This window comes from Arachis duranensis, chromosome 2, assembly GCF_000817695.3.
Source record: "Arachis duranensis cultivar V14167 chromosome 2, aradu.V14167.gnm2.J7QH, whole genome shotgun sequence".
Classification (NCBI taxonomy): Eukaryota; Viridiplantae; Streptophyta; class Magnoliopsida; order Fabales; family Fabaceae; genus Arachis; species Arachis duranensis.
The window spans coordinates 7,468,586-7,480,206 of record NC_029773.3 but is presented as its reverse complement, the minus strand read 5'-3'; the positions used below and the strand labels follow the sequence as shown (position 1 = coordinate 7,480,206).

At 35.5% G+C, this 11,621-nt stretch overlaps 2 protein-coding genes and 1 pseudogene across 2 annotated transcripts in view; 1 reads left to right on the top strand and 2 right to left on the bottom strand.

Annotated features, from left to right (window-relative positions):
* Positions 1-838: 838 nt before the first annotated feature.
* Positions 839-1,603, bottom strand: LOC107473236 (heterogeneous nuclear ribonucleoprotein Q-like; annotated as a pseudogene).
* A 752-nt stretch (positions 1,604-2,355) lies between these two features.
* On the bottom strand, positions 2,356-2,793 carry LOC107473237 (uncharacterized). The gene has a single exon (XM_016092793.1). It carries the CDS (start codon positions 2,791-2,793, stop codon positions 2,356-2,358), a length of 438 nt encoding a protein of 145 aa, XP_015948279.1.
* Positions 2,794-5,538: 2,745 nt separating this feature from the next.
* The window catches only part of LOC107473157 ((+)-neomenthol dehydrogenase), a 30,622-nt gene continuing 24,539 nt past the window's right edge, over positions 5,539-11,621 (top strand). The window contains exon 1 of the mRNA XM_021134896.2: positions 5,539-5,686. Coding sequence (XP_020990555.1) covers positions 5,667-5,686 — 20 coding nt within the window. The 5' untranslated portion in view covers positions 5,539-5,666. The remainder of the gene's footprint in view (positions 5,687-11,621) is intronic.

Here is an 11,621-nt window from a genome sequence, read left to right as displayed (position 1 = left end):
ATAATGCATTTCCAAATTCAAATGATAACAAAATTAACAAATAGATTTTTACCATTTCACCATACACGACATCGACAACTTAATCAAGTCTAGCTTGATGCCTCAACAGGAATGGACGCAAATGATCTGTATAGAGTTGTTTTGCACCCTGTTCAACAAGCACCATGTGGTTTTGTTAATTTATTACTACCCAATACACTGGAAATGTTATCCCGTGGAAGAGGACAGCTAAAAGAGAATTAAAATAGCATAATACAATATATCCTGCTCAAGAGCTAAAAAAGATAGTATTAACTAACTAACTAACTAACGAAGTAAATTCTCCGAAAATACGGCAAGGAAAGCAGTAATGTGCAGACGTTTGATTAAGCTTATATTAATAGTAGGAAATTGTAGCGAAACAAGAAATGCAAACTTCATGTGGTAATAGAGTAGAAAGCAACCCCATCTCCCTGTTCTCTGCACAAAACACACAATTGTTACTTCTCTTTCAACTTTAAGGTATAGCATAAATTTACCTTGCCCAAAAAAGTAATGAAAGCTAGAGAGCATCAATTTTCTTTCCTGAAATACTTAAGCATCAATTTGACAAAATGATAGCACAAGATATAGTTAATATATTTTTGTAAACATTTCTGCTACACTAAAAGATTTCTACAAAATTTGACTCGTGTGCACAATTTAAGAGACTAATTTAAGCATTTACTCTTGAAAATAAGCATTTTCACAAGATTTTTTAAAAATTAAAAAATGAGCATTTTTGTTATTAAATATCAGAAAACAGGGAGTTCAATTAAGTATTAATTCAAACACGCCTGAGTCCAAGAGTAGTAATAACTTACAAGACATAGCCGATTTTGCCATTTGGCAATACCATCAGAACCATCCAGCTAGGAGCAACACCATATCCAGCTCCTGCAGCACCTATTACTGAGCCATACGGATTTCCAGCAAAGGCACCACCAAACCCAAGATGTGCAAGTCCAGGATTGTAGCCGTAACCCATATCAGGTTTTTTCTCAACTTGAGGTTTGGCAAGAACAACCTCGAGCAATTGACCTGAAGTTCCAATCCATCACAAAGAGGTGTATGTTTTAACATATAAGTCAGACAGAACCCAATTTATAACTTTGAATCATAAAGAAGTACCATTAATTTTGTATTTCTCCGAGTCTTTTACGGCCTTTAATGCACTTGACCTCTCTACATAATAGATGAAACCAAAACACGCTTCCCTCCGGCTTTGCTAGGTGGCATGACTACTTTTGTTACTTCTCCATGACGAGAGAACAGTTCCTTGAATTGTTTGGTAGTAGTATTCTCAAGTATGTTCTTCACATAAAGAGCTTTAACTTAAGAATTCCCAAAAAACAGTTTTCTAGGTGTAAATATGATTTTATTTTCCCGTCTACAGTTTTTTATATTTGTTTTGGTCCATCTTCTCTTTATTAGATTTTTAGCTCCCACCACTTAGATCTAATAATAAGTGAAAAATGAAACTAAAAAATATTTGTAAGGACCAAAAGTGAAATTGGCAATATTTTAAAAACTAAACCGTATATTCTAAAGTACTTATAAGGAACAACGGCAAAAATGTTTCCATGTGTGTGTCTAATATTAAAAAATGTCCTATATTTATATTTTATAGGGACTAAAAACATATTTAAAAAATGTCCTATATTTCTATTTTCGACGCCAGAGCAGGAACGGCCTGCTCTTTCTCAGCAATCAGCTGGTTGTCACGCCACATCAGGTCATGCCAATGCCTTCGACATGGATCAATCGTCGGGTCATGTAGATAATCTTGTTGTTCGATTTGAATGAAGACCCGCAGCAAGAAGAGGGATTTTTGGGACTTGATCTTCAGCACTGGTATGATTATGGTGGAGCGAGTGCTCCGGGGATGAGTGGTTCCGGTTTGTACAACACTGGCGGTGCGAGCATGCCAAAGGTCGGTGGTCCTGCTGACGTTGGCGGTGGTCTGGATGCCGGTGTGTCTCAAGGTCATTCGTATACTTTACGGATATAGACTGCGCCACTGGACAAATATACCCCATCCTTGTATTCGAAAAAGGCGCCAAAGAAATAATATGTTGCAGTTGATCTTGTACTTGTTGAGTTTAGCTTTGTTTTCATTGTTGTATCTTGTATTCAGTATTGTATCTCGTATTGTATATTTAGATGATTCTGTTTGTTCTCGTATTCTTATTCTGTATTTAGTTTTGTTCTCGTATAACTCTATTTGAGATTATCTTGTTGCACTTTTAATCTGAATATTTAGTTATTATTTAGTGTTTAACGCATACATACACAAAATGCGCCATAACATAAAAATCTTACACACTAGTTTAACCACTAATGACCTCCAGTGGAGCTTGGACTTGCGCGCTGAGAACATCGGCTACGGCTATGTCCCTCCCGTCCACATATAGTACATCGGTGAGGACCACTCATATCCTGCGAATCCATCTCATTCAAGTAGCGAGTTGACTTCGGTCTTCCTTTTGTCGCATGCCTCAATGTCCAGTTGGTGGTCACCTTCGCTCCTTCATATCTATCACACGTAGATGGGTCACCCATCGGAACAAACTCGCCTCTATACACCTTGTAAATTTTAGACATCTTGTAAATGTCATGCACATATACTTGCCAATCAAGATGCTGGTTAGCGCAACATGCAAGAACGTGGCAACATAGGAGTCGCTTGACCTGGAAATGGCCACATGTGCAGTGTCGTTGCGCAAGGTTAACAGTGTAAATGGAACCATCTTGCATTTCGTAAACCTCAAACATTTCATTGCGCCGGTCGAACCGATTGACCACAATATTTTCTACACGTTAAAAGCTTTCTTTAACTCTCTTCGTGGCAAATTCTAAATACGCGAATCTGTTGCGGACACACTCATGAGCCTCGGCGCTTTTCCGAGTAAACAATTCGTTCAGTCGATAAAAAGTAGACCTAACAATGGCAGTCACAGGAAGGTTGCGTGCACCCTTCAGGACAGAGTTTATGCACTCTACCAAATTTGTCGTCATATGTCTCCAACGATGACCCCCGTCGAATGCCAACAACCATCTCTGAAGACCGATGTCATCGCGCCATTGAGTATATGCCTCACCCTGCTCTTTTAGCCTCTGATAGTTTTTGTTGTACTTATGTTCCGTCCTAGAATAGCCTGTGGAACAAATCATTTAATCATAAGCAGATACCACAAAATTACTATGAATAGGACCATAATAGCGAAATGAAATACCCATGTTAACCATGAGTTCATGCAAATACGGAGCCTTGAACCTCCTTAAGAAGTTGGACCCGAAGTGCCTGATGCAGTACATATGGTGGTGACCATGCACCGTTACTGCGAGCTATTGCAGCGTCGATGGAGTTATGGTGGTCAAAAATAATGCCCACGCCATCAATGGTAACAATATATCTCCGCAAATTGGTTAGAAAAAACTCCCATGCGTCTGCTGTCTCACCCTCGACTATCGCAAATGCAATGGGCACAATGCTTTGGTTCCCATCTTGTGCAACCGCAACTAGAAGTGCACCTTTATATTTTCCGTACAAGTGTGTGCCATCAACCTGCACCAGTGGCTTGCAGTGTCTGAATGCAACAATACACGGATTGAAGCTCCAAAAAACGCGATGGAGAACTCTTACACCTTGAACCTCGTCACTCTAATGGTAAATGGGGAGTGTTTTTATTTGAATACAAGACCTTAGCATCTTCACAGTCATTGCTTTCAACCATACTGGCAGAGTCTGGTAAGGAACTTCCCAATCACCAAAAATTTTTGCAACAGCTTTCTGCTTTGCCAACCATGCCTTGCGGTAACTTACAGCGTAGTTGAACCTGGAGTGAATTTCTGCAATAATAGATTCACCTTTATCGACGGGTCTGCTTCAATCAACGGCCTAATGGCATCTGCAATTGTGTTTGAGTCCAACTTGGCATAATCTTGTGAAATCGTCCCCATGGTGCACGTGTGTTTGCCATTGTATCTCCTAATCTCCCAACAACTCTTCTTTCGAATCAAACTAGCTCAGATAAGCTAATCACACCCTGCACCATAACCATTGCATTTCGCATAGAATGTTTTCGGCTTAAACTCATACACAGTATAATCAACTCCTCTAGAGATAATGTAACTTTTGATTGCAGATATCACCGACTCTCTGAAACCAAATTCCATTCCGACACTAAACTCGCCATTTTCCGCCGCAACATTGCCTTCACCTACGACAAACGAACCACTGTTAGTACAATTCAAATAAAATTAATGGTAGTCGTAACTTTAATTAATAACCATAAGATAACATACTGATATTCGCATACTCAGAAAATTCTAGGGCATGCATAGTTTTGAGATCCATAATCTGCATAAAAGACAGAACGACAAGTGGTGCTGACTTACAATCGCATCTGCCTCATTTTGTACTGCCGGATTTCCTGCCAAGTCTGTGTCATCGTTTTTGTCATCGACTTCATAGTTGACTTTAAAATCCTCTTCACTGTCGTTGTTATCTACTTCTTCCCAATCTATATCCTCGAGTTCATCAACGTTGACATCCTCGCCAACCACATCCATTCTTGTACGCGATTCAAACTCAACGTACAACTCTATCATCGGCACGTGAAACGAGTTTGTTGATAAATACAGAACATATGTTGCATACTTGCGTGTCAGTAATGGACATTATTTGAAACTGTATCAGCCCACCAAATATTGGTACAGAATTTCTGTATAAAATATTGCTCACCCTTTTCAAAATGTGACTTTATATGTTATCACAAAGACCATTTTACAACTCTATAAAACTCATGGTGCATGGAATAGCAAACGATAATGGATATTCACAAACAAAAATCACTCCTTCGTTTGTGTTTCGTATAACCTCACCGTTATAATACACTCGCAAATTTACAACACCTTCTATAACCACAACCTCACCTAACCCGACTTTTTTGGCTCAACTAATAATTGCCAAAAAAACTCAACTCTAAATTATATACAAGAAAGAGTAAGAGGAGAAGTGCGGAAAGATGAAGCTGAGAAACATATTTATAGACAAGGCTTTCAATTAAAATATTATTATTTATGCAAAACACAACCTGCATTTTGAGCCATTTAAAAAAAGTCTTTTGTCACTCTTAAAACACAACTTGCATTTTGTTGCCTTTAAAAAGGTTTCTGACACCTTCAAAAACACAGTTTAAAAAACCTTCACAAAAAATGCAACTTACATTTGGCTAGAAACAAAGAAAAAAAAAAGAAAAACTCAAAACACAGCCTCCGTTTGTGAATTTCAAAAACAAAAAAAAATTACAAACTCAAAATACATTGAATATTTTTGCCAAACGTCCATTTCATGATGTTACATCGTGTTTCTTTTTTCCATTTGGAAAAAAAATGAGCCATAGAACGTGGCCCGTCTGTTTATAAATATCTGCTATATATTTTATATTATTTAAAGTTATATAAGATGGACGAGATTAATCTCCAAAGTCTATATATACACACACTAAAAAAAAAAACACTCAGAGCTAGCTTTATGAGAAATTATTATTGAAAAATGGCTCAATATTAAAATATCATTTTTTCATTCATTCTAAAGAGAAGTTAAGCTAATAATATAAGCCTTGTTCAGTTTCAAACCGAAGATGGAAGAAGCTCCACAAAGGTGAAGTACACCACCTTCTTGAAACTTTCAATAACATAGTTTATATATATAAAGGTATAGGTATATATGATTGCTTTATGTTTCTTATTTTATCCATTATCCATTATCCTTTAACTAATTTTGCAACAAAAAATTGCTAGGTAGTATCTTCTAATTACAAATTAGATTACAATGCTTTTCGCTTTTTTTTTTTTTCCTTTAAACTTGCTAGGTATAGTTTCTTATTGCAGTGAATTATTTTTTTTTTCTTAGATATTACATGTTTGATGATTGTTTTGTGTTGTAAACCCATTATTTTTTTTCTTTGGTATTATTTTTTTGCAAGTTATATGTTTGATGAATTATTTTGTATTTTATTATATTTTATTTTAGTATTTGATATTGTAATTTATTGTACAATTATTATTAGAAGAAAAAGATAAATATGAAAAGTAGGGCTGAAAGTGAGCCGAGCTGAGTCGAGCTAGACCAAGCTCAAGCTCAGCTCACGAAAATTGAGCTTGGCTCACAGCTCGGCTCATTAACAATCGAGTTTATTTCTTAAGTTCAAGCTCGACTCACTAAAAGCTCACGAGCCGACTCAAATAAGAGAAATATAAATACATAATCTATAATTCTATATCAATAAATTATAACTTATATATTTTAAAAAATATATAATCGAGCCAGCTCACGAGCTAATGAGCAGAACTTATCCAAACTCAAGTTCGGCTCATTTAATTTATGAGTTCAATTCCAAGCTCAAGTTTGGCTCACCAGCTCATGAGCTTAGCTTATCGAACTGTTAATGAGTCGAGCTCGAACTAGCTCATGAGCTGACTTGACTCACTTCTAGTCCTAATGAAAAGTACTATGTCTAATGATTTTAAATTGATGAAATGAATATGAAAAATTAAAAAAAAAATAGAAAGTATTAATTGATTATGACCCGGTAGAGACTTTTATTTGTTTATTTTAAATATATTATTTTTAAGACTTTTATTTTCACCATCTTAACAAAATACAGAAATTAAATGAAAACAAAATATTTTTACAAATTAAATAAATACTTTTTTTCAGTTTTTTTTTTTTTATAAAATTCTACGAATAAAAAAAAATTGAAAGGTAGAGTGTGATTTGAGTTGATGATAAGCAGGTATGCAGTAGTGACGGGAGCAAATAAAGGAATTGGATTAGAAATAGTAAGGCAATTGGCTTCAAATGGAGTGAAGGTTGTGTTGACTTCAAGAGATGAGAAGAGAGGCCTTCATGCTTTGGAAACCCTCAAAGATCTCTCTGATTTTGTGCTCTTTCACCAGCTTGATGTTGCTGATCCTGCAAGTGTTGCTTCTCTTGCAGATTTCATCAAATCCAAATTTGGCAAACTTGATATACTGGTAACAATTTCCTACCCTTTCACCATTTATAGTCAATATAATCAGTACTATTTTCTTAATAACCAACACGCGTTTTTTTAATTAAAAGTTTATTGTCCGAAGAGTCTTAATTATTATTGAATTTTATAAATACAATTTTCAAACCAGTTAAATTAAAACTTAAGATTACTTATGCTTTATGATAACAAAAAATTTTTAATATTAAAAAGTTCTAATTTAATCAATTATTTTATTATACATCTATAATTATTTATATTAAACTAATTTTATTATTTTTTAAATATTATTGATATAATTAGTACTGCTACGTAATTTGTCTCTTTAAAAACAACGAAAGATTCTTTTAAAATTTTTCTCACTCAAGTTTTAGTTTCTAACACAATAAACAAATTCTTATTCTCAAAGAAGTACTTTAAATTTTAAAATTACAACGATGAATTTTTTTTTCAATTGAATCTAATACTTAAATTAATATAACTAAATTTTATTGTCAAACTTTTTTTATGGTTTTCATTTTATACCTTAATCATGCCGCACAGAATCTATAATTAATTTGAGTCACTAAGTCAACAATCGAATATCATTCTTAAAGTTTATCCTAATTAACATAACAAAAAATTATTGCATAATTTTTTTTCCTTTTCTTTTTAAATCAGACATATAAGAACCCCCTTTATCCTCTTTTTTTGAATTTCGTCTACAACAAAATTCATAATTTACCTCTCATTTTGAACTATAAATCTTAGTTATTGTCTAAGAAATTTTTGGATATCCAGCCAATTTTTTAACTATATGTTTTTGTCAGACCCAAACTTTGGCCCATATCAAAGTCCTGTGTTTGGAACCCAAAATCCCCCTCATGTCCATGGAGTAAATATTTAATGTTATCGCACTTAGCACTCATTGCTAGCTTTGACTAAAAGTTGGTGCACTTTTTCGTTTGACTGTCTAGTGCACATGTGCCCCTATATCATTGGATGGTCAAAAGAAAGTCATTCTTAGCCACCAAACAACAAGCCACACAAAAGGCACCTACTTAGTTAATAACTTTTATTCGAATATCAAAACATATACATATAATCTGGTCTGACAAATTCGGGAATCCTCTATATGGTAATTAATTAGGAAAATTAGACCTTGTTAGTGATAAATAATGATGAACAACTGAGAACCATGAGTAAAATAATACTATAGCTAAAAAAGATACACAATGGTTAATTATTGGAGTAAGATTAGAAAAATAATAAAGATCATAATTCTGCAAGCTACATAGGAAGGATTATATAGATTATAATTTGATTTTACTTTTAATAATTAAGCCTGCTTGTTGTTGCTGCTAGTTGGGGTAGTAGCAACGTTACTGTTATCTCGCTTTAAAGAAACAGAAGCTATTGTTGATTTGTGGTGTAGAAGCAAAGTTGGAGGTTCCATTGTTCTTCAGCAATTTGAAAGAAGAAACTGGTGGTTTCTTCTTGCTAACTGAATGCAAAACTTCTTGATCATAGCTTAAACCCTATTGAAATAACCAATATTAAATCAATGTTATGATTTTAATTCATAAACAATCAAAACAGAAAATAAAAGAAGAAGATTAAATTTACATGAAACTTCCTCCACGGACCACAGAGATGGGGGGCAAACAAAACAGATATGAAGAATAGCTGAAAGCAATTTATGTATTGAATATTTGGGAACTTACCATATAGTTAATGCAATTACCCCTCAATTATTGAATATCAGAAAACAGAACTCAGCAGAGAAGAGAAAAGCTAACACCAGCATGTATCCTGGTTTGGTTGCCTTGTGCTATGCAACCTACATCCAGTCTCCTCCACAATTATGAAAGAATTTCACTATAGTTAACAGTATTACATACACCAATTTCACAGGATTGACCCAATCCTTTCACACTCAAGTTCTAACCTAACTTGACATTGGCTATGCTAATACCTAACTATTCCTCTTAGTGCTGACCCAACTAAGAAAGGGATACCAAAACAGGTACAAGATACAAGACACTTAGCTAACCTAAAGAAATTAGAAAATAACTCTAGGTTTTTCTCTCAAGTGTTTCTTTCAGCCTTTTTTTCACTCATGGCTTTTTCTTAAGCTTTCTCACAATGCCTTTTCTCTCAAGAAATTACAGAAAGATAAACTTAGAAAAGTATATTACAATCAGTAAAACATGAAGGAGATTGACTTCATCAGCTGTCTCTTTGCTATGTGCAAAACCAGATTCGCAAACCTCAGATGCAGTTCTTCAGTATTGGCCGAATGCTTCTTTGAAAGAAAGCATTATCCAAGTAGAGGAACTTCTTAACAGCACACTGTTCTCACTCTCTGGTTTTCTCTCTCTTTTTCTCTGAATGAACAGCAAGCTTCTTCTTATCTCCTTGCATGTTGCTTGGTTCTTCTTCCTAGGTCAACACCTTGAGCCTTGAGCTTTACCAACCCATAGATTCACTTTTTCTCAATAATCCTCAGAATAGAAACTCTCCTTCTGACTTTCTCATCTTGGCTGAAAGCCATAAAACAGCAACCATAGAATTCTTCCAATGGTCAATTTGATCTGAGCTCTTGAAAACTAACTTGGTCCCCAAGTCTTGTTTAAGACCGTAGATACACAGCAGAGAAGAACAGAAATCCTCTTTCCCATGTATCCCATTTCGGATAGAGCAGAGTGTTGGGAAGTAGAGATGAAGATTTGATGCATGCAAGAGGAAATGGGTTACCTTTAATCAAAGCTAGATTTGGTTTGATCTGGGTGATTTGATATTTTTCTTTCTAGCTTAATCTTTCTCTTTTTCTCTTTTTCGGTGAAAGGCTTATGGAAGAAGCTCTCTCTCTTTCTCTTTCTTACTTTTCTGAAGCCTTGATGTGACTTGATTAGAGAGGAGAGGAACGTTGCTTCTGGTAAGGTAAGATGGTGGGAAATTGAAAATCAATTTCGGGCTTGGATCGGGTTCTTCTCTACTTCAGCCCGTTGGTGCCTTGCTTTGCTTCTTTGATGAATTTTGCTTGGGATGAATGACTTAGGCTTGTCTTTATTTTTCACTTACCATTCAGCCCATTAGCTGATCTCTTTTGTTTGATATTGGGCTGCTGCAACACTTGTTTTTAGCCTGCATCACTTATCAAAAATAATCAAAACTAATTGGGTGATTAACCCATTAATCAAATGTTTGACATCATCAATTCTATTAATTAATTTCTTAACTCAACAATCTCCCCCTTGATGACAAACATAATTAAGTAATGATTAAAGGAATTAAAATTTTTGGTAAAGTTAGAAAACTTCCCTTTGATGTTTCTTGCTTTAGTGTTGCTCCCCCTTTCCTTTTCGAGATTAGCTCCCCCTGGATTTATACTTTCTTCTTTATTCCTGTTTTACATTGTACTTAAAGATAACACAATAGAGAGCTGTGCATATTTATCTTGTCTAAGGAATATCAAATAAGCAACACCACAAAATTAGCCCAACATCAAGCTAATATTAGCATAAAAATTCAGCATGTGAAGTCAAGTTTTAATGCAGCAATTTAGACAACAATCCCAAAAAAAATGCTTATGCTATCCTACTATTACTCCCCCTTTTGTCATCAAGGGTGGATAATGAGCAAGATCCACAAAAACAACATTAAGAGTCCTGTAAGAAACGGTTAGGCCATAGTCCAAAGTTTCAGCCAAACTAACAAAGGTATTTAGAGTTATTACAGTCATCCAACATAAAAACAGTTAAATAATAGCAAAATAAACAAAATTCATGAGACAAAAAGAGAGCAGCTGCAGCACTTTTTATGAGACAAATTCTAGGCATCAGAACCATCCCCCTCTGAAGCAGCTTCCTCTTCAACATCAGTGGCAATGTCTTCATCATTTTGAAGGTTATCAATGAAGGTCATGAGCACAACCACCCTATCTCTTGATTTCTTCAGGAAGTTCTCATGCTTGCTAGCTAGCTTCCTTTGTTCCTTGCTCATGGCAATCAAGTGATTTGATTGGGAAACAAACTCTTGAGCGACATCCTTGACCACATTCAGCAGAGCAAATTTCTTCCCAGTGAAATGCAGCATAAGCTAAGAGAAGTCTTATGGCTTCCATTCAGACAACAGGGGCGAAGGATTCATCAAAGTCTATTCCTTCTTCTTGGTCATATCCTTGAGCCACTAGCCTTGCCTTGTTTCTTGCAATGCTACCATCTTCTCCCAACTTGTTCCGAAATATCCACTTGGTGCCGGTCACTTTCTTTCCACTTGGCCTTGGAACCAAAGTCCATACATGGTTCTTTTCAAACTCAAGAAGCTCATCCTCTATAGCTTTAACCCAAGAAGGGTCACTAAGTGCTTCCTTGACGTCTTGAGGCTCTATTTGTGATAGAAGGGCAATGTTGGATCCTTCATTTACCTTTCTAGTGGAAGACCTTGTTTGCACTCCATGAGAGACATCCCCAATGACAAATTCCTCAGGATAATTCTTCAAGAATCTCCACTCACGAAGTCTGGTGGACTTGGAGGCAGATTCAGTCACCAAGGGATTCTGGGCGCTGCTGGCTGCAGGAT

Excerpts from the sequence above, each read along its gene's own strand:
- LOC107473237 (XM_016092793.1), bottom strand. The coding sequence starts at position 2,793 with ATGTTTGAGGTTTACGAAATGCAAGATGGTTCCATTTACACTGTTAAC.